Source organism: Semicossyphus pulcher, unplaced genomic scaffold, assembly GCF_022749685.1.
Source record: "Semicossyphus pulcher isolate SPU_LCO1_2020_fin unplaced genomic scaffold, fSemPul1.0.p SCAF_16, whole genome shotgun sequence".
Lineage (NCBI taxonomy): Eukaryota > Metazoa > Chordata > Actinopteri > Labriformes > Labridae > Semicossyphus > Semicossyphus pulcher.
In genome coordinates, this window is record NW_027211670.1 from 14,522,069 (window position 1) to 14,547,543 (window position 25,475).

Sequence of the window (25,475 nt, forward strand, 5' to 3'; positions counted from 1 at the left end):
GGTTAAACCCTTCCATTCCTCTCTGACTGACCAAGGTAACCTAAGACTTTTCGGAAAGCTCCCACCTGCCTGATACTGACACTGGCCTACAATAGATGGCACAGGGCAGAAGTAAACAGGAAGTGGTGGAGCGACGCCGGCGATAACACACAAATAACATATAATTAACTCAACTTGTCACATATATCAATTTGTTATAAATGCACAGTCAAAGCAGATGTGTTGCATTCCTCCTTGAGAGTTGAAACTGTGAAGCACTTCAGGCCACACCTCTGTCAGTGAGTCATGCTGAACCAGGTGTGTTTACTTCCACAGATAATGAACAATTGCTCTATTACATACGTGTTTCTTTATAGTCATGTTATAGACCAGCAGGAGTTTTTGCACAATATTATTAAGCTATATATTTGAAATCATCTTGTCCTCAAAGTTTTTTTTATCCCACATGAGCATTTTTATTTTATATTTCTTTTCCTTTGTTTATTTTTTTACATGAATAAACAACTATAAAAGAACGATAAAACCACAACTAATTACTTTATTACAACTTTAAGAGTCTCAGGTGAAATGGGGCAAGTCATTATTCTTGTGTATTGTGCCCTCTGCTGTCGGTAAAGGGTCATTACACGGGCAGGAAACTGCCCTGCTTTACTGTTACATTTGATCTCTAATGCAAAAAACTATGATAATAATGCAGATGCAACATTACAAGTGCTCCTATATACATACATAAATTGAACATAACACCAACAACTTAATTGGGTTTGTTATTGGGACAGTATGACCCAATACAATCATATATTGTACAGGTAACTGTGCATTATGCTGTAGATAATGGATAGTAACTGTTGTATTTACAACTAAAAATGCTTCACTGTGGTACAAGACATCATAAACGTCAAGGTAGTCCTAATTTCGCCCTACAACAAAGAGCTGCTCTGTTCTACATCAGCCTTTTCACACTTGACTTAGCTCGGTGCTCGGCTGAAAAATTACCCAGCAGCCGCGCTCAAGTTTATCTGCACGCAGTCAGCCCTCCACGAGAGGTACAAGCCTTTGTTCCGCAAGATATGGCGTATATTGCGACACAATGAAACGCAGCCTGTTGTACATGGATGTGCTTACATGCGGTGTTGTTTACAAACAAAGGACAAATAAACAAAGAGACAAATAAGCTGCATGCATGTGTGCACTCACAAACGCACAATGACTACAATCCCATCAGCCAGGTGCTATTCTGAGCTCTGCTGTTAGCAGCTACCTGACTCAGTGCTTCTATGGTCAGAGCCTAGTTTGTACAATTGTCACCCTATTGAGTCATGAGCAACAGCACGGGCTCTGGGACAATTATGTAAGGACACACAATGCTTCCACACAGTTTGGGTCTGTTCCACACGTTTCAGTCGTAAGAGGAAGATGACATCATTCATAAAAACCTTGCAGGTCTGACCACTGAAAAAAAAGATGACAGACAATAAGGGTTATAAATCCATAAAGAATTTATTATGAAATCATAATATACTAAATATAATCCATCACTATGCAGAAATATATACATCTTATAGAATATACTGATGTAATACATTACAGAAATAGTAAAATAAATACTATTAAAGCATAGTTAAAAACCCTAAAAAACAGCTTTAGTAGGTTTGTAAGGCTTATAGGTCCTTAAAGAGGTTAACCATCTGATGGAAATACACATTGTGCTTACACTGTCAGCACTCAAGTCAGCTAAACTAATGTAAGAGAAGTAAAAATGAATGTCAAAGCAAGTCAAGTAAGGAGAACGAAAAATAAGCCTCCGAACATGTGAAGTAAACGACCTAGTGTATGAACAATGGTTGGTAAAAGGTTACTGCGCCTTTAAATAAAGGGGCGACACATGGATCACATGTTAGGCCAATTGTTGTTTAATTTACTCCTTAAACTAATGTGTTTGTTAGATTTTAGGAACCGTTGAATAATTGGTAATAAAATATATAAGTGCAATTATAATCACATTAAGTTTTGCATTATGTTTGTGCACAGTTGAGATGAATTTCAAACCACTGCAAAATCAAATTAACTCTCATCCGAGAGAGCTTTTTCCAGCATAGAAAGGAGCGTTGCTTTTCTGAAGATTGTATTTATGTAAAACAAAATGTTCCTGTTGAATTCTGTTTGCCTTCATGAAGATTATTAAGATAATAAAGGAAAGAAGCATACACTGTTAAAATAAGTGTCACGTAATGTGCAACTAAGGGTTCAGCTATGAGTGAGGGAGGGGAGTCTTAGATGCAGTGATTCTGACACAGCTCTCAACAGGTGGAACAACAACAGAAACAGCAGCATGAGAAGGGAAGAAACTGCATGATATTAAATTGTGCAGTCGAGCGGCAGTAATTGCCTCCTTTTTTAGCTACAACTAGACATTTCTGCAACAGAGGACTGCAGTTGCTCACTGACTTCCTTCATCTGTCTTGACAGCGGGAAACTCCTCGCTAAATGCTAAAAATACAGTTTGACTTATACAGAACAGAGCAGAACAAGCAGGCGGCTGTTGTGCTATTTCGGAGGATTTCAAGACGTAATAACATACAGATCACCTTTTCAAACATTGCAGCTGAGGAGAGTGGAAGGCGACCTTTTAGCGCTAAAGGGTAAAACACAGTATTGCTCTTAGCACAAGACCCAATATGTTTTGGCTGAGAAGTAATTCAATACTACGGTGGCCAAAAGTGGCCTTGGTTGCAATGATTTTTTGATGCCATTATCTTAAGATCAGGATTTCATTATTTCGTAATCTTGAGATAACAAAGATTGATTTCATGGCAAGAAATCAAAATGCAATTTCTCAACGTAACTTAACAGAATTTTATAAAAAATGTTCCCTCACATTCACATATTTAAGGACAGCTTGAAAACAGAGCGTCTGATTCGCATGACCAAACTTAACTTCAGGAACATTTCTAAGATTGTCAGGAAGGATTCACAACTCAACAGTCTGTGTTAGACTTCAAGTACAGTCTGAGACTGGGCTTAAATCAGCCGCTCTAGTTGTTGAGAAGTCATGAATGCATGTTAGCATGCTACTCACATTTCTTTTGTTATTTAAGTAATTTTTTTCCCCTTTGCTTTTATTATGAGGGACAGCAGATAGAGTCGGAAATGTCAGAACAAAGAGGGGATGACATGCAGCAAAGGGCCGAGGGTCAGAGTCGAACCCAGGGCTGCTGCGTTGAGGATTGAGCCTCTTGTAAAAGGGGCGTGGCTATAACCGCAAAGTTAAACCGGCACCCTGTACTCATGATTTTTGCTTATTAAAATATGAGAACAAAATGAAGGGACCTTTGTTATTTTTGTAGAGTAAAGGTTGATAATCTTTTGAACTAAAACATGTATATTTTGAGATAATGGCATTTAAAAAGTTTATCGCAAGCATGGCTGCTCTTGGCTTCCGTACAATACTTGATATTTTAAGACTAATACGTTTATCTTGTGTTATAATTCTCACTTTTGTTTCGTTTTTGCTGTGAGTTTAACTCGTCCACATTCTGTTTTACCAACTGGACGAAATAGCTTGCTGCTTCAGTGTAACACCTTAATACCAGCTTTCTAGTTTGATTACAAAGTGTGATGGGTTCATTACTATTCATCTGAGTGCTGCGGGGTTCAACAGGGTTGCGATGCAGTTGCACCTCTCATCTTTCTTCCTTAGGTGCTTGAATTAATTGAGGAAGCTATCATCTCCAAATCCTTGAAGCAACCCTTGTGTGCAGCTTTTTCCGATGACAGCTTCATTTGTTGAATTATAGTGGCAGGTCACTGACTGACTTTCTCTCCCCTCCAGCAAAGACAAAGTGCAAACAACACCTCGTATTTTTAGACTGTCGAGAACACTTATTAGATACTTTAGCTCTACGGTGACGTTAAGTGCTAGCCAACAAGAGAGCTGACTGTTTCTGAGGTGATGAAGACAACAGCGTGGCCTTTGTAGGGATACGGGTCATGTTTTAGGTGTCTGGTGAAAAACTTTTTGTCTAACAAGAATTATAAAATCATGAGTTTGATTTGCATCCTACTTCATATTCACATGCAGCAATGCCCCTGAGATCTGCAACAGAACGAGATGCTGGTTACTGAGAACTAAGGGAAGCTGGAGATGATTGTTTCCTACGTAAGGCACTTTGAAGATACTGTAAGAAATGATTAGCTACAGACTGGATATTAGAGATATTAGCTTATAATGTTAAAACATATTAAAGAGGGGGTATTATGCTGTTTCACATTTTAAGACATATATATAATGTTACAATGTTGGATGTCCAGACTAAACGTGGGTGAAGTTTCAGATCTGTAGGTAAAAGTATGTCAGTCTGCAGGCTGCTGTGAACGCCAGGTTTCAGACAGTTTTTTCTACACATTGCACTTTGTGACATCACAAAGTCCGGGCGGGGTTTCTTAAAGGGACAGAGCTGACTGAGTCGTTTCCGGCACAGGCTGTATGAGGGCCTGCACAGAGCACCAGTGTAAGAAAAAAAAGTTTTTTGAACTGTAAATGATGCTAAGCTACTCCACAGTTATCACAGAGTGAAGTATGAAGCTTACATTAGCATAATACCCCCCCTTTTAAGAAGAAAAATAATCTTAATGGAGAATAACACTGGGTTGGATATCGTAGAAATTCATAGTTGGGCTTTGTAAGCAGAGATCCCTGAGAGAATCCTACAGCATGTTTTCAAGTAAAAACTTTTGCAACGTTATTTTAAGCTTTTATATTTCTTTTTGTTGACTTGAAGATTTGCAATGCAAAACATTGTGGCTACCAAAGTGGTCATTGTTGCATTGTCTGCACTGCAAATATTTAAGTAACTTTTGCCGATACTCCTTCAATAGTACCTGGTACATACACATAACTATAAAAGGAAATATGCAGTGTAAGTAATTTTAGTATGACACAGTAAGATTGGTCCCAATGCCTCTCTCTTTGGTTATTTCAGGTTAAAGCAAAAGGAAAATGGGACTGAGCACGTCCTTCAAAGTGCTCCATTATGAAAGTTCAGCTTTGTTTTTGCTGTACAAATGTTTTTCACGGAGAAGACAATACAAAATCTCCGTTGAACCGGCAGTTATGTAGCTACACAGGCTCCACGGAGCAGGGTATGGTTTGGGACAGTCCTCTTATTTCCTTCATAGATGTGTTAAGTCACACTAAAGTTAATGCATAACAATAAAATACACAGGTTGACTCGCAGGAATCAACATGTATAAATGCACAGAATTCAATTTAGAATTGAAAACTATCGTAGGTGCGACTAGATTATCCTTCTATATTCTCCTTTAAAGAGCTTAAACCTCCTCACAGTTTTCAGTGTAAATAACGAGTAAAATACACAAGAAATCAAGAACATAGTGTAAAAGGCATAAATAGTTATGTCAAGATATTCTACTTCTCAGCTCTTTCTAGAGCTGCTGTACCACTTCCTAAGTGCTACTCCGCTAGTGCTCGCCACTACGCACAGCGCCCCGCCGAGGCTCAACAGCGTCGGGACACGGTTAAAGAAAATAAACTGGAAGATGAAAGCCAGCACCACATCGAAAGTCCTCATCAGAGCCACGGGTCCGGCTTTCTCGATCTGCAGGGCCTTCGTGAGGAAGGTCTGCCCGGCGATACCCAGGACGGCGATCAGCATCAGCATCCAGCGATCGCGGCCACAGAACGGGATCTTCCACTCCCCAAGGACGGATACGGTGATGATGCACTCGAGGAAACCGATGACAGCGTAGTACCAGACAGAGAGGTAGTAATGGACGCTCTTTCCAATCTTGCGAAGGACAACATACGTGAAAGCTGCTCCAATAGCTCCTGTGGATGAAAAATAATAAGATTTTTTCTTGTGACTTTTGTGACCCTTTACATTAATATGGTAACTAGAAAAAAAACTCCACCGGCTTTTTCATACTTTGCCAATCTCTTATATGTATAAAACCCTTAATTTTTCTTTACAGTAAAAATGGCGGCATCAAAATTCCTCCACCTCCTGTCAATGCCAGAATGCAATTAGACATTGTTAAGGATGTCAGTGTATTTCATGGGCCTTTCTTGCTGGCCTTAGTTCAATTTAGTTGGACGAGGAAACACTTTGACTTGCAAAGCTGCTGAGGTGAGAACAGTCCCACTGTCTGTTTCAAATAATGGCCTTTATCTGAGCAATGTTGCACGTCAGTATTTAGTGTGGCTGCCTGTTTATTCACAAACGACGTTTGGAAGGACTGTAAAGATTTGTTGATCAATCTTTATTTAGGACACATTTTGAGATATTTGGTTGGTGTAGCAAAAGCCCCTTTTACACTGCCAGTTCAAAGCGGGATTATTACGCCTTGGTTACGTCTCATCTTCTATGTAAAATGCATGGAGGTGGAATGGTAGGGGGGAAGTCATTCCACCTCTGAGCCGGCATTGGAGGTAGTAACAGAGGCGCAACAGGCGAAATGGCATCAGCGCTATTTGTTTAGACCTTGTGAATGTTTTTCTTCCGCAACACTGGAACGCTATGTAAAACACACACTGGGTTGCTTGGTTAAATGTAACATGGCAAAGGCGGCATGGCGGTGGAGCTTCGTAACAGCGCTGTGGCGGAACCGCAGTGTAAAAAGGGCTAAAGACTTTGAGCTATTTAATATAACGTATTGAGAAACATGCTGTCTTCACCCTAATGAATATTTTTACAGAGGAGTACAGAGTGCTGGAGCGTCCACAAGATCACAGTGATCTTGACCTTTGACCACAAAAATCCAATTAGTTAATCCTTGAGTCTGAGGATCTGCCGACGGTTATCGCCAGCATAGAGACATTTAGAAGCTCTTAGCACTCCAGAGACAGCATTCAACTTCTGGCTGGATAAAATGTTTGCCGGTGGTAAGCTACTGCCAGATCAGCACTGTGGATAAATTAGCAATTCTTGCTAAGAGACTTTATTCACCAAACCCAACAGCTAATGCTAAATATGCTTAGCAAAGTGGCTAACGGTAAACGGTGTGATCTGAAAGTACCTAAAACCAGCACTTGTTTTCATAGTAACCATGACTTGGAAAAGCTATTAAAACTGAACCATATTCTCAATGTCATACTTCCCATCTTTAATGCTTTACTAGTACTGTGTAAAACCTAGTTTATGAATCGTATCACCTGCAAAGGCAGCAATAGTCCCCTTGATGTGGCTACTGTAGTTTCCCTCAATGCCATGTAGATTCTCCCCAAAGATGAATGGCGGTCGGGCGATGAGGATGACTCCAGTGAGGGTAAAAACAGTGAAGACACAGTCCCAGATTGTACATCGCTCCTTCAAGAAGATCCAGGCCAGGAGGGAGGTGAAGACTGGATTACTAAAGAGGAGAGGGACATTGAAAAAAGGGATATAAAGAGGTGAGAATAGGTGAACACAAAATACATGTATTGTTATAGGTAATTAGACAAAGTATAGACGGCAGCTGGGATACAACAGGTGAGAAATTGTCTCAGTAGATTTGTCTCATATTAGCTATTCAGCTTTATTCAAATCCCCTCTACCAGATGTTTAATGAATTACAAGCAGGATATGGGAGAGAGAGATAATTAAGAGTAATGAGGAAACAGAGATAAGGGAAAGGGAAGAATGAGAATGAGGGGGAGATTAACAAAAAGGCGAACAATGTAGAATTCAGGAAGGATAGAACCTATTTGTAATGATACTCTCAGGTAATCTATCATCAATTACGTTCCCAACTCTCACCTGAACATGATGACAGTGGCATCTGCAAGCGGCATCTGCTGAACAGCATAGAAGAGCATGATCATGGCGTTGGAACCAATGAAACCCCGAAGCACCAGATATACACGTTTATCCCTGGGGCCAAGGAAACCTGTCCTAGAGGAGAGGAGATACGAGGATGATGGATGAATGAATGACAGGATGGATGGATGATACGACTCAATGACAGAAGAAGTTATCAACAGAGTTTTGCCGAGAATTTTGGCAGCAAAAAGAAGTCTGAGACATGACAAATGATCGGATGGCTGGACAGACAGATGGGTAGATCTAGGTCATGTGGAGATGACAGTGATGGATGGACTTAAGAATGGGGGGGGGGGGCTGAAAAAAGAGGTGGTTATGAATTCATGTCAAAACAGGGGGAATGTAGAGGACGTATGGATGAATGGATGAAAAGGTAACTGAATGAATACTAGAACGAGGGGAGTCTTTGAGTGTTAAGTCACAGTGTACACCAATGCTTACTGAGCATTAGCGTACACATTGACGTGACGTACACAAGAGTGAACAAGACCGACCGACAAAGTTTCACCTTTGTTTTGTACCGTTATATAATTTAGAGTAATTATAAGTTATGGATTATGTTAGCTTGGGAAGCATTTTGGCGAGGAACATAGCCAACAAACCCACTAAGATAGTAATTTAGCAAGGAGGCTAACTTTAGCTAACCGTTACATAATTTATAGTCATTGTATGTTTGTATTGTGGTTTGCATTTGCTGGTGAACTATTTTGGCCAGAAAGCCAGCCAACGTCTACTAAAATAGTATTTTACCAGCAAAAACATTAGTTAGCAAGAAGGCTAACTTTAGCCTACAGTTACATCATTTAAGGTCATCATAAGTTAGTATTATGCCTTGCATTAGCTGGTGAACTATTTTAGCCAGATAGCCAGCCAACATATCGACTAAGATAGTATTTTGCTAGCAAAAAAAATTAGTTAGGGAGAGAGTTAACTTTTGTCAACGAGCTGTAAAAGCTATGCTGCATGGTTCTGGCATTGTTTGTTTAGTTACATTAGCTAAAAGAATAATTTGCTCACAGCAAGCTAGCAATTTTACCAGCACTGAAAACAGGATAATTAAGCTAACGCTATTTGGCTATGGTAGCTAGCTAGCAATTTGTCCACGTTGGTCAGCAGGCTAATGTTAGCTAGCAAACCCCCATGAAGGACCCTAAATGTAAATGTTCACTCTATTTTACCCTGGTGTCGGTCACATTTTAGTCGTAAATGGCTTAAATAGATTAAAATGTAGTGCTTTTGGGATTTTGTGGGTGCCGGTTGTTTGTTGACCTTTTAAAGTGGCTCTATTGGAGCTGAAGTTCTAAGCAAGGCATTTTCTTTTGTTTTTTAAGCTACATTAAGCTAGGTTCACGTATTGGAAAGACAAAAGGATTGATACATGCAAATTGCTTTCCAAAAGTACCTTTAAAAAATTCTATTTATTCTAGAACATTCTGCCTCTCCCTCTGCCATTGTATACTTCAAACAGTGTTGTTAGTAGTCATGGTACAACATGCAAAAAATATATATATGACATTAAAGTAATAATCAAAACCTTCCCAACACTAGATCTACATACTATATTTTCCATCAACAACACAGAGGGGAATAAAAAAATGTCTCTCACAGTATTTGACAACTTAAACTTGTTTATATTAAGCCCAGATATTTGCCTATGAAGTGGGTGGCAAGGCTTCAACACAAATGCAGATACCCTGTGATGAATAACTTGCAGGGATTTGTACAACTTTGCTGTTAATCTAATCACAGCATGTAGCCTAATGGTTGGTTTGAAATAAAGACTATTTGTAAGTGTTACCATAGCTTTAATTATAGTATTTAGAGTGTGTGTATATTCTAAGTCCAGGATTACGGTTTGTCTTTTGAAGTGTGGGAGTTTAAATGCTTGAGTGTCTCCATTGTGCTTACTTGTGGTAGATGAGTAACGGCATAGTAAAGAGCATCTGGAAGAAGCAGCGTATGGCACTGATCTCTATGGCGTGGACCCCCTGGATGGTTTTCACCAACAGGGCAATGATGGAGAAGAAAACTGTGGACAGGAAAGCGTAGAACAAACCGATACCTGGACATCTCTTTCTTTTCTCTGTATCTGTGAAAAAGAAAGAAAAGGAAGGGGGAGTCAAAGAGCAGGGACAACACGTTTCTTATTTGGTTGTGTTTATGTTGATACTAAAACTACAGGATGAATAAGTGAAGCTTAGAGTATGTTATTGGACTCCATGTGGCCGGGGTAGAAATTCAGTAAAAAGAAAATACACAAACAAAAGATCTGCACAAGGCGGCGGTGTAGTGTTTGCGAACCCTGCCTGTGGAGCAATAAACTGATATGCTTGTGGAGATTAGATTACAACCTGAGGTCACACAGGCATTTTCCTTTGTATTAGTCCACGATGTGAGGTCTATTTAGCACTTCTTACCTCAAATACGGTATATGTTGTCTTTATGTTTCACCAAGCAGAAGACCTAAGCTAACCTTTACGTTGCCATATTGGAGTCTTACTATCAGATTTGTTCGCAAAGGGTTTTTTATTCTTACTTCAACTATAATAAATAGCCTAATTTTGTATCACATCATGATCAAATCATCACTTTCCAAATTCCAAATGTGTGTTGATCTACAAATTACAAGCATTTTCTACTCTACTGCTGGTGTAGTGGTGGTCCGGTCTTTTTTCCCCCAGCAGGTACAAAAGATATTAAGGGAAACTGTTATCCAGGGGCAGTGGGTGCATTCCTCACTTCCTTGTAAACCTCCAAAATAAAACTAAAAGATATTTTTTTCTTCTCAAACAGTTAAGGGAAAGGGGGAAGGCCTCTTTTTCTGAGAGGCAAGTACATATTGTACTGGAGAGTTAGGTAAAAATATAAACAGATTTACAGTAAAACAAGGGGAAAAGTTTCGATCAAACTTTAGAAGCTAGCTCTTATTTTTAAGTGTAATTTGCGTAAAGCCTCTTTGGCGGTAGGCCTGGTGCTGTAAATGAAAAGTGCACAGTCATCCGTCCTCTTTAAGGGTGATGCAAATGTTAAGCTGGTTTACAGCAGTTTATCTTTATGGGCTAAACACTCAGCAACAGACTTGTTGATATAAACACTATAAGGGGGTGACATAATAGTTTTACTACGCATTACACGTAAAGGAGGGGGTATACAAATATTAGTTTTATTTTGAAAGGGAAAAAAAGACAAAGGCGCCTTAACGTTGCTTTCAATGGACTTTAATATCGTTTGACTATAAAACTGCCAATAGGCTAAAAGCCTGCACGTGATAACAGCACTACTGATTTATGACGTTTAACGGTTGTATAACGTGAAAGCTACGCAGGAAGTCGGTGGTTCTCTGTCTGTTCTTCACGTTATTACTGCATCTTCTTCTGCTCACAATCCCATTAAAAGACGACATTTGTATAACTTCTGTTTAAATGCTGTTTTATGTACTATGAGCGTGCGCTCCTCTACCTTCACGTGCGTTTTCTTCTCGGGATGCTGGCTCGCTTCTGACGCAAAACGCCGGCGGGCATAACGTGTTCTTCTTCTTCTCCTCCTCTTCGCCTTCCGGTGAATTATCGCTTCTCCTCGCTTCCCCCTTCTCCTCAGCATCATCGTCGTAACCGCGACAGTTACTTCGCAGGTGAATCCTCTCCGCTGTCCGCTCATCATCGCCACTCTCGTCGTGGTCGTCGCCGTTGTTTATGCCATGGCTGTCAACTTTGTGAAACACTACAGTAATGTCGTCCTCCACGGATAGAGCCCGCTCGTGCGTACAGTTGTTACAGTCGCCCATAGTAAGATGTGACGGCGGAGCGACAGCATGCCTCGGACAGAGTACCGTCCGCCTTCTTTGGTGCCCTGAGTGACTGAGAAAAGACAAGGTTAATGTCTAACCTTGGTGGCAGGATACAAACTCCCATGCGGTGGTTACTTTACCCACAGGGGGGCAGAACTGAACCCAAACTAACTCTGCTGGACAACTAAAACATTACCCAACGTTTACGCCCCATTGCAGAGGGAGGCAGTGGAGATTTGAACCAACCAAATCTCAGCATAAAGCTGACAGATGTATGAAATACATATGTAGTCCATATGTCTAAGGAGAAGTACGTATTTAAGCTTAACAGCTCTTATTTTGAAATAATATTTAGGTCAAACAAATGGAGAAACGAAAGAGTATTAATCATACATAACATGATTATGACTTGTAGTTTAAAATAGTGAGGCTTTAGGATACTTGACAAACTAAACAACTAGTTCCATAACTTTGTGTAATAAATATGTTAAAATAGCTAATAATTAGGACCTTTTTAAAAAACATGCACTCACTGATAGGTCATGTTAAACAACAACAGTGGAGTGCCCACAACACACAAATAAACACCAATACTACAATTATTAGCTTCTTTCAATAACAATTTAAGAAGAAAAGTTTTTAAAGCCAAGAAAAAACACCAAAAAAGAGTTTTTTTAAAAAGTATTACTGACACAAATCCACATTTACTGAGAATAAAAACATAATTTTCCTGTCGAATTAACAACAAAATGAACAAGAACTACATCTCCGAATGAGCATTTTAGTGTTTTATTACTACTGTACATAAAATACAATGACCAATATGACAAAGGAACAGCTAACAACTTCTATCATTACCTAACTATTTTAGAATGACACAAGTTAGCCTATACTGTTTAGCAAAAGTAGCATGTTACACAGTTTTAAAGGAGGTGATTCCTATGTTTTTTTTGTTGTATCTACACTACATTTAGGTCTACGAAAAATAAAACATCGAGTGTGGTCCCCTCTACATACAAAAGCGATATATAAATTACTTTACACAGTATTGTAAAAACGTAAACATTATATTTGGCAAACTGTTGTCAGTGAAGGTGTTAATTGTTATCACAATTCTGTTTCCTTTGTGTCAGAATAAGAGGAGCGTGTGTGTGTGTGTGAGTGTGAAAGCACAGGTACTAGGTGCTGCACAGTGGTTGGCTTTTAAAGACAACAATGGTTTTGTCAATGAGGGAGAAAAGGGGCAAGAGTGCAGTGAAAGAGGGAGGGGGGGAGGTGACACAGTGGGACGCTTCTAGCTGGTCATTCATCAGGATTCAACACCAGTGGAGTCCGTGTCGTGCATGCAGTCTTGCTTAACTGATGGTCATATAGTGGACAGGAGGGAGAAGTTATTCCCTCAGTTACTCACAGTGTTTAGAGGATTCAACAGCTCGTATATTACAGTCACTTCTTTAAGGGTAAAGTAATTACAAAAGACTGATGGAACACAGGTTGAATTGCTGCCAAATTGCACTAGAGGAATGGACATAGTTCTCAGAAAGAAGTCCCATTTAAAGCCGAATTTGGTTGGAAGCTAGTGTTATTTTCAAGCTACGGTCTTACCCCTAACGTCAGTGCTGCCGTTTCATTATCACTCATCTTGTATTCGACTTCAATTTGCAAAAGTTTCATCTACTTATGTGAGTTGATCCATCTTCTACAAGCTATCTAACCATGTCCATGTCCACTAGAGTAAACCCTAGATGAGAGTATTTACATTGTTCACACACTTACAGTAGGCTGCATTCAATACTGATTAATCTCTTGTAATGGCATTTTAGTCAAAGTGAATTTTCCTGAAGTGCTCGGTAAATTGAAGAAAAACTGTCTTTCGTTTCCCGCTTTAAAAACGTCACTTCAGTCCGAACGAATATTGCCCTTTTACTTTGAAAATTGTTCCCTATTGTCATTCAAACTACAAAACTCTTAAATCTGCCCTATCAAACGACTACAGTAGAAATGAAAACAACGATAAATGTTCTGAGTTAAATTGGAGAGACATACTGTATGTCTAATCACCATAAGCAGGGTTAAATATTATGATTTTATAGCTTGCTTTTCCTGAAAGATAGTCAATTCGCACTATGAGTGGAATTACATATTTCAAATGGAGTATAAGGCATTTCCATATCTTAAGGAATCAAGATGAAATACAAGGAATTTATCAAAATACAGTAGTTGCAACTGGTTGCCAAACATTGGCATCAGGGACTAGGTGTCTATATTTTAATTCTTATGGAAAAGTCTCAAAATACACTCAATGATCATAACCAATGTTAGAATTTCAACCACTTAAGCTTAAAGAGGGGGTATTATGCTGTTTCACATTTTAAGACATAATGTTACAATGTTGGATGTCGGTACTAAACCTGGGTGAAGTTTCAAATCTGTAGGTAAAAGTATGTATTCTCAGCTCAGTCTGCAGGCTGCTGTGAATGCCAGGTTTCAGACAGTGTTTTTCTACACGCTGCACTTTGTGACATCACAAAGTGCTGGGCGGGGTTTCTTAAAGGGACAGAGCTGACTGAGTCGTTTCAGGCAGAGGCTGTATGAGGGCCTGCACAGAGCACCAGTATGAGAAAAATTAGGAGGTTTTTTTTAGCTGTAAATTATGCTAAGCTACTCCACAGGTATCACAGAGTGAAACATTAAGTTGGAAATTAGCATAATACCCCCCCTTTAAGGTCGTGATTTGTCTCTTTAGATAGTTGTTTCAAACCTTCTTTTCTTTAAACTAAGTTTGGAATTGCTGGTGGATTCTAATTAGAAGTTCAAAGTCAGAGAAAAAACAATTAGGTGGTGGTGTACAAAATTGTCTGAAATTGACGATGGGTTTAATTACTCAAATCGATCATAAGGTGCTCGTATATCTGAGTTTTCCCCTTGAAGCTGGACGCGAGCAGGAACACCCGGTCATCAATTGAAACCAGAGAAAATGCCCGAGGCGCCTGGATATTCAGCTCCTGGGATGGGACAAACTGGCCCCTCTTGGTGTCCCATTGGTAGACCTGCGTCAGTGAATAATCGCTGCCCAAGATGGCGTACTGCCAGTTGCCGATGGAGACGGGCTGGAACACCATGGAGCCGCGGGACGGAAATGTCTGGACCTCTTTGAACATGGCGCCGTCCCAGCGCATCACCTTGGAGTCCCCGATGAATCTTGTCAGGCATATAAACAGTTCACCTTTTGAAAAGAAAGAAGAGACTGTTTAGCTTTGCCATTAATCTGGGTTTTAAAAGGAAAAGCTGCAAAACTGTTTATGTAATGACAAAATAAATCCTTTTTTGTTATTAATAAAGTAAGCAAAGAGTCCCTTTATAGTGAAAAATTATTATTCAATAGTCATGAAATATGTGCAGGTTTTATGGAAGTGGGCAGTGACATTTACTCTTACCACCTTCAGAGTAAATGCCTGTGAAATGCCGAGCAACAGGGACCTAAAGTGTAATAAATTAACTTCCTTAAATGAGCATGAGTCATAAATTGTTTTATTAAATTAACCGCATGTTGGCCCTGGATCAAAGTCCACTGTTAATCAAACAGCACACCCCAGACTTCCTAAATCTTAGCATTAAAGAGTGAATAATGGCCTCTGGGGTAAATGTACTGTATATGCAGTATGCCGCTCCAAGGGAAAAAAAACTGACAGCAGTTAGCTGTAATAAAGTTAGAGATGTGTGTGTGCAGCTCTCACCTTTGACCTTGAAGTGTTTGACAGAGAAGACGTCCTCCATCTCCGGTATGTCGGTCCTGCGGTCGAACTGTTTCTGACTCCTGTTCCACTGGTAGACGACAGGCCTCTGGGAGCTGCTGGACAAGATCAGGTGGGCTTTGTTGGAGATCTCCAAATACTCTACATCCGTGTCACGGAACCACGGGTGGAGGGACTGGTGGGAGTAGAAGCCATTGCCGTTCCATTTGTACACTGTTGTGGAGCCGGCCTACGAGAGGACGAGGAACAGTGCTGAATATCATCTACAAAAACATTTAAGAGTATTTAGCCAAAGATGAGTGTATGTGTGTGTTTGTGTGTGCGCCTGAGTGTCCCTGAACATATGTGAGAGCATATGTGAACATTTGGCAACGCCATGGTAATCAGCAGCTGTAAACCCACATGCTGCAGAGAAGGGCACCAGGGGGAAAGAATGGCTGACTTGGTGGGAAGAGTGGTTTAGAGGAGCAGTAAGCATACAGAGGCTAGATGCAATTACAGAAACCCCTGTATGATACAATGTGTTCTTTAGGGCTTACCCCTAAAAGCAGATGATTCAAACAGTTAACTCACAATTAGTTAGTTTAATCTCTGTACTTTTTCTTTCTGTTTTTTAGCTGCCTTCTTGTACACACTGCAATGCTGGAGCAATACCATAATAGGCTTTTAACTTAAGACCTACAAAACAAGTCTCAAAATGACTCTTCAGTGTCGTTCACAAGGTTTGTACCAGGAGCCGAATTATTCACAGAGGTCTCCTTCTCTCCAAAACAAACAGAGCAGTTGAATAAAACTAATAAAACATGGAATAAAGCAGTTTCAAGTTAAAAATCTGTGTTTCTTAGATGGTCGTTTGTGGGGCTTCTGGGCTGCTAGCTGCTAGCTGCTAGCTTGTTTTTAGGTTGGGATGCTTTCTCATTGTTCAAAGGGAATTATCCGCAGGGGTCTCCTTCTCTCCAAAACAAACGGACAAGATGATTAAAACTGATAAAAAAAATGAATTAAGCAGTTACACGTTCAAACCTGTGTTTCTTGGCTGGTGTGTTTTGAGGCTTTGCTAGCTTGTTTCTTGCCGCTGAGCTTGTTTTTAGGTTTTGGATTTCTTCAGTGTTAGGGAGATAAATTTTTTCGCAGGTCTCCTCTTCTCCCCAACAAATGAACATGGTTGTTAAAACAAGTAAAAACATGGATTCAGCAGTTTCATGTCAAAAATCAGTGTCCCTCTGACGCTCTTTTGTGGGGTTTTGGAGGCTGCTAGCCAAGCTGCCGCTAGCTTTAGCTCACTAGCTGATTAATAACCTTAATTTGGTTGATTATATAGTTAAAAACAACAGCGGTTTGACTTCAATTTGAGCTACGAACTCTGTTACATCTGAATCTTATAGTTAAAAGTGTTGACTTATATAGGCCAATATACAGTAGTGTATAGTTGTAGAGTTGTATTGAAATGCCAATTCCAATTCAACTGACTGAATTCTGTACGCCCTATAGATTCAAGGACTCTCCAGCATTCGAAAAGCACTAGTAGCCAACCTTAGAGCTGTCAGCGATGACAAAGAATGACTCCCCGTCGATCATGAACGTCTCGATGTCGTTCGGTTTGCGAATCTTCAGGATGTCGATGTCCTGGATCTTGATGAACTTATTGGCGGAGATGTCACGTTTGTAAATGTGTGAGCCTCCGAACAACTGGGCCACGATGACAAAGAGGTGGTTGTCGATCACCATGGGCTTGCAGACCACAGTGGACGTGCCTGATTAAGAGAGGATAAGACAAAATCATTATTATTAAGGCTAGGCAGACAATCATGGATAATTAAGCAATATCACACTCGACGTCGTGCTAAATATCAGCACGGCAGCGATTCGGGCACAGGCACGAGGCAGTAGGCCGTGCTGATATTCGGTACAACAGCACGACTTTGAGTGTGATATTGCTTTTATGTAACAGTTTTTTTTACAGTTCCAATTTGTATGTAATTTTTGTTTTAACATTAAATAAGGATACTGCAAAAAATGCAATGACAAAAGTTAAAGGTGCAATACAAGGCAAGAAAAAACATACAAAGAAATTGGGGGGGTGGAAATACACAGGAATAAGCAACAACAGATTATTATTTCATATTATACATTATTTTATTTAACCATTCATTCTGCCCTGCCAACATAACTAGTTCTGATACTTGCCTGGAACTGTTTGCCTACGGTGTTTCTAGTCTCTTCTAGTTTGTCTTGATGGGCTAATGTCAAATAAGCACACCTGTTTGTGCTTAAGTGTCCTGGTTTCTTTCCAGGGTGATACATAATCTAAATCTAACTGTTGAATTATATCAAGTTGTAATATAAAGCCAGAAGCACCCATATGTTTTGACACCACCTAACCACATTGACACCATACAGTTTCTTTATACATTCATTCCCTCATTAATAATTTCACATTGACATTTGAGTTGAAAATAGTCCCACAGGCTTCCTAAATAACAACAACGCTGCTGTTTACTTTTGTATGGACTCACTTTCAATGGTGTCGTAGGTTCTGAAGGTCATCTCAACGTGATCCCATTCCAGGAAGCTGCAGGTGCCAGCGAACGGTTGGGCAAACACCACATACTGATCCTCACCAAAGGTGAAGGCCTCCACCGAAATGGACTCAAACTTCAGCGACTGATAGGAGGCAAACTCTGAAACGTGTGACATCACAGTTAAGTCTTTTTTTATCCTGACAATTTAGCAGCACTAGCTTAATTCTCAGTGCTGAACCTGTCAATAAGGGAGAGAGCTTTTGTACTTTTATGTCACAGTGAGAGGATACCTGCTGCGATGCAGTCAAAAGAGTGTGGCAGCAGGTCATTGAGCTTCTTCCCCTGGTGAATTGGGGGGCCGCTGCAGTGGATCTGGTCCAGGGTGGCATTAGTGTGGTGCATCCACTCCACCAGCCACTTAAGCTTGCAGTCGCATATCAAGTTGTTACCTCGTAGATCTCTACATGTTATGACACAATACTGTTAATATTTACACATGAAACAAAGGCTTTTTATTTCCAATCCCTGCTTCCTGTTTTGTCCTCCGCCCCCGCTTTCTTTGCAGCACTTTGGGTTAATGCCAAAAAAGCCACAACAAGTGTCCTATCTCCTGAGCAGTCAGTGCTCGTCGCCTACTTTCAGTCTGAGCTGCTGTTGAGCTTCGTTGTTTGCACTGAGTCCACACACACTCAGTGAGGTATGCATGTTTCCTGGCTGATTGTGGCAGTGTGGCCAAAGCTGGGATCTATTTCTTTTCTCTGTAACTGGCTTATTTACCATTTTAACTGCGACATTCTGGTCTTCTTAACCAAGCTTTCTTCTCTCCCAGTTAGATCCGTAACTACTTTTCCTTTTCTCCACTGCAGCAGGATAATAGCTTCTTTTACAATCTTGTATTTTCTCACATCCTTTTCTGCATATCATGCCCTATTTTTCCCCGGCTTGTGGGAATTCCTCTGCTTTTACTTTTAAGCTCTCATAACATAACTGTATCTAATCGCACAGTTTAAGAAAACAGCATGAAGACAAAGGACGATTTTGCTCAACATTTGCCATAAACTCCTCCTTCAGATTTAAAATGTGTATTACAAATGTGTCATTATTTAAGTATGGCAGCCTGCCTGAAAGACTCACACTTTGGTCAAAGCGTCCATGCCCTTGAAGACATCTTTGGGCAGCGTCTCGAGGTTGTTGTAAGCCAGACTCCTAATGAGCAAAGAGAGGAAACAACACACACGGTGATTCAATTAGACTGTCTCTCTCTGCACATAACAGACAGTGAGTCAAGACACTGTCTGGTCATCATACTGGCTTATCGATTACTCTGTTTGACAGCTTGATTTGAGCAGGAAAAGAAAGGACAAATTCTCGTACCAACAATAATATAATACAATATTTATGGGACAAATCCCTAAGATTATCTATTACATGGAAAAGTAGCTGCTAATTTTTAATTACCTTAATATTTATAATACACTAAACTTAAAAGCTGTTTTACTCTTTTGTATTTTTAACCAGCTTAAACAATGCTACCGCTCCAAAGTTGTCAAGTGTACATCAGTTCAAAAACGACCAACCAAAACAGGCCCTGTTGATATATTTAATTTGTCACCGAGAGACTGAACTTCATGCCAGAAAGAGATGACAATTCAAACATGCTGCATTTATTTATTTAAGAGGTTAGGCTGCATTTATTTATTTCCACAGAGAAAGACGCCATTTCACTTTGAGTTTGTGCAAGAGTGCACTCTCTAAACAGATGAAGACACAGCAGAGGGAACCGAATTCCAGTAGGACCCCTTTAATAATACATTTGTTGTTTGTGGTATATTCAAAAAATGATCTATAATAATGTATTAATCAATCATAATTGTATAAACGCTTGTTTATCCTTGCCTAACAAGTGTCATCAGAGTTATGAATGGAACTGGAAAGAGCTCTTTATCTTTATAACATGCTCCAAACATGAACTCTGACCTGGTCTATTCAACAAATTTGTACTTCCTCTTTCCTGATTACAATAAAGGTGCAGCTCTGCAGTGATAAGACAGACAATCATCAAACATAACAGGGTCCTTACATCATCAGTGATGCATTCTGTATTACCTTGTACATGTAACATAAGGTTTAATTATGATGTCCATTCCCCTGTTCCCACTCACACACAGAGACACACACACACATATAGATTAGCTAAATCACTATCAGCTTAAAGGAAAACATTTGTACCATCGTGGGAGATATACCTGTATTTGCTAAGATTTAGATGAGTTGAGCAATCATGCTCTCAAATACGTCTATTCAGTTTAAAGCTGTAGCCATCACCTAGTTAGCATAGCTTATCTTAGCATAAAGGCTGTAAGCAGGAGGAAACAGCTAGCTTGGCTCTGTCAAAAAGTAAAGCTCACTTACTATAATGGTATATCCCTTTTGTTTTATGTGCACAAAAACTAAATTTGAAAATGAAAAGTTGTGGTTTTGTATGAGGTTATGTGCGGGATTTCTTGGCCAGGAGGAATGACTTCCTGGAGTTACAGCTGGTTGCCTGGCAACCTTACAGTGATGTCATCATGCCGTTAGTCACTGCTCTGACACATAGCCCCCGTAAAGAAACCCTACAGTCATGATTTTGTATTTAAACAAATAATGTGTTAACTAGTAACTTTTAAACAGCAGCTTCCAGTATTTATGCTAAGCTAAGCTAACAGTCTCCTGGCAGGGGCTTTGAATGCTGATCTTCTCATCTCACATTCACGAGAAACCAAATCAGGTTAATTATTAGTTTTATAACCAGTTCAGTTTATCAACTGTGTGTTTGAAGTCGTGCTGCACTTCTTGGTCTGAATCGAGTCAATTCTTCTCTGTAAGAGCAGCGGTGGGATAAAATGTCCTTTAGTGTTGATGACACACATATTATTGTGATGTCTTCTACAACAGTCGTTGTGGCCACGTATCCACTAATAATGTAGATTAATGTCTTGGTCAGAATCTTATATTGACCCGTGTGACCCTTTGTTGTTGTAACTACCGGTAACTAATATTTGCAGTTTTAATAATGCTCCTTTTTGTTATCATCAGAATTTAAAGAATTAATAAATAAATGCTAATAAATTGTGGAATATATTTTAGTTGTTTCTCACAGTACTATATTTCCTGAATGTTAAAATAAGATTGCGGAGAGTAAAAAATGATCCATGACTCAACCTTGGTGTTTTACAAAAGTATGCGAGCATTAGGCTGCTCTGCATGGACTCAAAATGTGTTGGGAATGACCTGTCAGACACTAAGGGCAGATTATAGGTCACTGGGTTTAAGGTTACAGTACACTTATATTTAGTTTGACCTGCAGGTCACTCACGTTCTCACCTATCTTTAGTTCTGGCAAGCTTTGCAGTTCAGCAAGGTAAAATAGTGTTTACAAAAACCTTTTCTAAATACCAAATATAACAGATACGATACTTCCTATGCATTAGATATGAAGCTCACAAGAGCACAGTGTCATTTTTGTTTCTAGTTTTTCTGTAAAAATGCTCTGTTGGTCCAAAAATGTAAAGTAACATCCAGATCTGCCCTTCAGCAACCTGATCCAGCTGACACATTCAGACCGTAACCTTTTTCATCTCCACTGGAAGCTGCACTTCTGCCTACCGCAGCATTTCAGGCAGAGACAAAGTGATACAGAGGGAGAAAAGGGATGCACATTTTATGGTAATACACTTGAATACCCTGATAGTTTAACAGAAATAAAAGCAGAAGAGTATAGAAATTCCAAAATACTTACAGATGTATCAGTGCTTTGAGGCCCCGGAAAGCAAAGGGGGATATCGACGAAATTCTGTTGTTTTCAATAAATCTGTAAATGAGAAGACACTCTTATTAATCACATGCAAATATTACATGTATTGGGACACTAAACATTTTAATCCTTCAACTTTCTGCATGTCTTCTCCAATTGGAAGGCTGTATCCAGAAAATTTATACACAAAGAAAAAGGTTAAAATGAAGCACAACCAAACATATGTTTTCCATTCATCTTGCTCATTAGACCTCTTCTCAGGTTGTTTGTTTGGGTTGAGGTAGGCTAGGTGTTACATGAGGCCAGCAAACTTTATGAACTAACAAGAACCGTAATGATATAAGCTGCCTTTCTACATAGAAGCACTATAACTGAAAACATGTGTGTGTGTGTGTGTAGGGGCTTTAAAATGCCAGCATGCATGCCCACATTGCTTGATTAGTCCAGAGTTGTATTACAGAATGCAAAGCTTATCGGCTTAGACCAATGACTGTATATAAAGATGGACGACGAGGCTCCATCTGCTCTAATTGTACGATAGTGATGCCAAAATAGCCTATGATAGGCACTGCCATGTTGCGATGGTGACATCATTTGGAGCCAGAGTTGCGCAGTAAAAAATCGGTGGGTGTAGCCACTTCCGCTAACCAAAACACACACTTAAATTACCGAAAAAACAGCAAAGATCCCGCATGTCAGCGTGTTTAACAGCAGAACAGCTTCTTTGTGTTGGTCTGAAGCAGACGTTCACAGATATGTAAACTTCAATGACTGTAGTGAATGTTTTAGTTACGTCTCCTCACGTCGTTCCTCCTCTACTCTGCTAATCAGGAACAGATCGACTGCAGGAGCCAGATTTGTCCACAGAGCTGTCAATCATCCTTTTTTACAGCATCAAATAATAAATTTGTTTAGAAAAATAAACACTTGGACATAAATCAGCATGATAAGAACTAACTGTAATGACAGAAACCATGTTTGAGACTCATGTCCCATCTGTTAACATGGAGGAGGCGGGTTTTATGACCTATACTGCAGCCAGTCAGCAGGGGGCGATAGAGAGGGTTTGGCTTCACTTTTAGGGAGCTGTCATGTCGTCCATCTTTTTCTACAGTATGTGGTTAAAACAAAAAATAACATAAAAATAGAAGATAATAAAAAGATTTTTTGGGGAGGCAGATTGTGTATTGTGTGGCCCTTAACCCCACAAATGTAGCCTGTATGTAAACCATTTATAAATTATACAGTACTTACAGATATTCAAGATGGGGTAAACCCAGGAACGCGTCCTCATCGATCAGGTCAAATGAGTTTGCTGTGAACAATCTGTGGAGAAAAAACAGCCATTATAGTATATGTTCTTAAAGCTACAGTACGGCCCTGATTGTATTATAGTTCCCACAGGGTCCCGAAATCCAAAACTTTGTTGTTGTCATATTTCATGAATCAAATTCTGACTCTGTTGGACATCACCTGTCATATAATAATATTAGGATTAATGTTGTTATTCAATATGGCGTTCAGTCAAAAACAGAAGGATACAAGATCGGGTGGTGGGGTGTGAGAGATGCTGTAAGAGACAACAGGCTCATTCTGCCCACAGTGTGTGGTTACAGAATGAATGAAATGAATGAAACGGAGAAATGGCCGATGACTCCTACATGTTTTCCATGAAATGAATGAAAGAGAGAAATGAATGCCTCCTCCCACGTGTGTCTGAGTCACCCTTTAAACCTGTAATATAGAATACTGTGCAGCAATTATAAATTGCGCAACACTGCATCTATAGATCTACTATTTTCCTGCCAAACATTGAACACCTCAATCCTGAAACATCCCTTAAAGGATCTCCAATCTATCCAAATGCTGGACGTCTTATTTTGAAAAGCAGTGACCCTTTAAACCCACAATGTTGGCCGTGGAGAAGCTCCATTGATTAAGTGGTACTCTAATAGAGGTTAAGATACTCCAGGTCACCTTGGTGGTAAATAACAAGAACACTCTGCTCACAAGCCTTCATGCACGTTACGACTGATTTAGCATCATTTGAGCTCATGGAAAAACTGATGCACGGAAAATACTTTTGCACTGAATCAAGTGTTATTAGAGGCTGCAGTTTATCCAGACTTTGCTTGTTATGTGTGGATTTGCAGAAAGAAAACACTCAAGAGAATCGAGCACCAACAAGATGCATAATCATGGATTTCATACTTGAAATAAATTGCAAAGAAAGACTCCTAAGTTTTGTGCGTGCTTATGATTTTTGTGGGTTTTTTTCTAAGGGCTATTTTTGGCCAGGTGAAAATTTATAATTTATGTGTGCCTCTCTTTATCTTTCCAGCCAATGCACACACATTGCTTCCCTCTCCCCTGCACCTTCTGTTAGTCGCTGTAGCCATGTGGTGTATTGCATAATCCTGACACCATTACAGACAGTCCCCCCTTTAAATCTGCATATCAGCCTTAAGATCCTCCTGCCTCATTGTTTGACTGAAAATGGATGCACACATAGATAGATAGATAGATAGATCGATAGATAGATAGATACTCACAGTAGTTGCAGGGCAGGCGTGTGAACAAAGCTTCCTCCTGTGATTTCATTGAATCCAGACTTGACAAAAGATCTAAATTGGAGCAGAAAACATATCAAATAATAAACATTAGATCTGGTTGTACTGACAGTATTTCTTAAAGCGCTCCTGACAATAAAGGATATCACATTTCAAAATAAAATGAGGGGTCTGGTGGGGTGCGGGACTACTTACAGTGAAACGACGTCTGATGGGAAAGTGTGCGGCACAGATCGGACGTTCTCACACAGGGCATTATCTTTGGTGCAGGTACATCCAACGGGGCATCTGGGCTGCCTCACTCTCCGTCCGTCTGCTAGCACCAGGCAGACAGCAGCGACCCAAACCAGGAGCGTCCATCCTCTGCCCGGGTATCCCATTCCTGCTGTCCCGCTCGAGTAGTAGCCTACTATCTCTCCTGCTCATGCAACTTCTCGGCAAAATCCTCCGGCAATATTCAGGATTTATCAGTCTTTTTTTTAATGATGGAAGCTGGTGTTGTTGTGCTCGGATGCAGGCTTGTGTCTATGCCTCTTGCGTCTCAATAGGACGGCACGGGTCCAGCGGATTCGTTCTGCAAGGCGCAGGATTACAAATGCGGGACAGACGGGACATGTGAACACAAAACAGTCTCAGATTTTTTTTTTTGTAAGGAAAAAATATTTAAACAACTAAAACATCAAAATAGTCTTATTGAATTAGCTGTATTGTAGTCTAAATACCATGAAAGGAAACAAAACAATGATGAAATTCCCGTGAGAGACAGAAAAGGGGGAAGAAAGAGAGAACCGGAGGAGAGATAGAGAGGGAGAGGGAGAGGGGGGGAGGCCCCAAGGTGCGCTTTTTTACCAGCACTGCCAGCTATTATTTATGCGCGCTTCAGAGCCGTGCATGCTTAATAGGGAGCGGGTATTCATGAGGCTGTGTGCAAATACTGCACCTGCTTCACTCATTCACAGGCTTGTCTGCCCTGCTTCGGCATAATAATGGCATTAAGTGTGAACAGAAGATAGGTTTAAAGCGTATGGTTAAAATTAACGTGACACGTTAATTCAGGGATATTGAAATATCCCTAGAAGACTATTATCTGAAAAAACAAACCTCAAAAAATATAAGCATTAGCTTAATCATAGTAGCCCTTTACCTGCTAAATATAGCTAGTTTAAACGCCTAAATACGGAATAGCGTACATTATATGGGAAAACCAGAAAACACAACGCTGAATTAG

General features: G+C 40.0%; 2 protein-coding genes across 2 annotated transcripts; both read right to left on the reverse strand.

Annotated features, from left to right (window-relative positions):
- Positions 1-5,435: 5,435 nt before the first annotated feature.
- Positions 5,436-11,696, reverse strand: slc35g1 (solute carrier family 35 member G1). Its single transcript, XM_069665033.1, has 5 exons — positions 11,277-11,696; positions 9,726-9,906; positions 7,755-7,889; positions 7,172-7,368; positions 5,436-5,848 (listed from the first exon to the last, which is right to left on the reverse strand). The coding sequence occupies exons 1-5, from the start codon at positions 11,599-11,601 to the stop codon at positions 5,436-5,438; spliced, it is 1,251 nt and encodes a 416-aa protein (XP_069521134.1). The 5' UTR covers positions 11,602-11,696.
- Positions 11,697-12,377: 681 nt separating this feature from the next.
- On the reverse strand, positions 12,378-24,746 carry lgi1b (leucine-rich, glioma inactivated 1b). Its single transcript, XM_069664133.1, has 10 exons — positions 24,443-24,746; positions 24,230-24,301; positions 22,932-23,003; positions 21,663-21,734; positions 19,016-19,087; positions 18,172-18,341; positions 17,876-18,040; positions 16,893-17,113; positions 15,342-15,588; positions 12,378-14,830 (listed from the first exon to the last, which is right to left on the reverse strand). Exons 1-10 carry the CDS (start codon positions 24,625-24,627, stop codon positions 14,481-14,483), a joined length of 1,626 nt encoding a protein of 541 aa, XP_069520234.1. The 5' UTR covers positions 24,628-24,746; the 3' UTR covers positions 12,378-14,480.
- Between the last annotated feature and the right edge of the window lie 729 nt (positions 24,747-25,475).

Coding starts and splice junctions, on each gene's coding strand:
- slc35g1 (XM_069665033.1), bottom strand. CDS start 11,601: ATGGGCGACTGTAACAACTGTACGCACGAGCGGGCTCTATCCGTGGAG. Junction 9,907..11,276: donor AGAAGAAAACGCACGTGAAG/GTAGAGGAGCGC, acceptor TCTTTTTCACAG/ATACAGAGAAAAGAAAGAGA. Junction 7,369..7,754: donor GCCACTGTCATCATGTTCAG/GTGAGAGTTGGG, acceptor TCTCCTCTTTAG/TAATCCAGTCTTCACCTCCC.
- lgi1b (XM_069664133.1), bottom strand. CDS start 24,627: ATGGGATACCCGGGCAGAGGATGGACGCTCCTGGTTTGGGTCGCTGCT. Junction 18,342..19,015: donor ATGGACGCTTTGACCAAAGT/GTGAGTCTTTCA, acceptor CATAACATGTAG/AGATCTACGAGGTAACAACT. Junction 14,831..15,341: donor CAAACACTTCAAGGTCAAAG/GTGAGAGCTGCA, acceptor TCTTTTCAAAAG/GTGAACTGTTTATATGCCTG.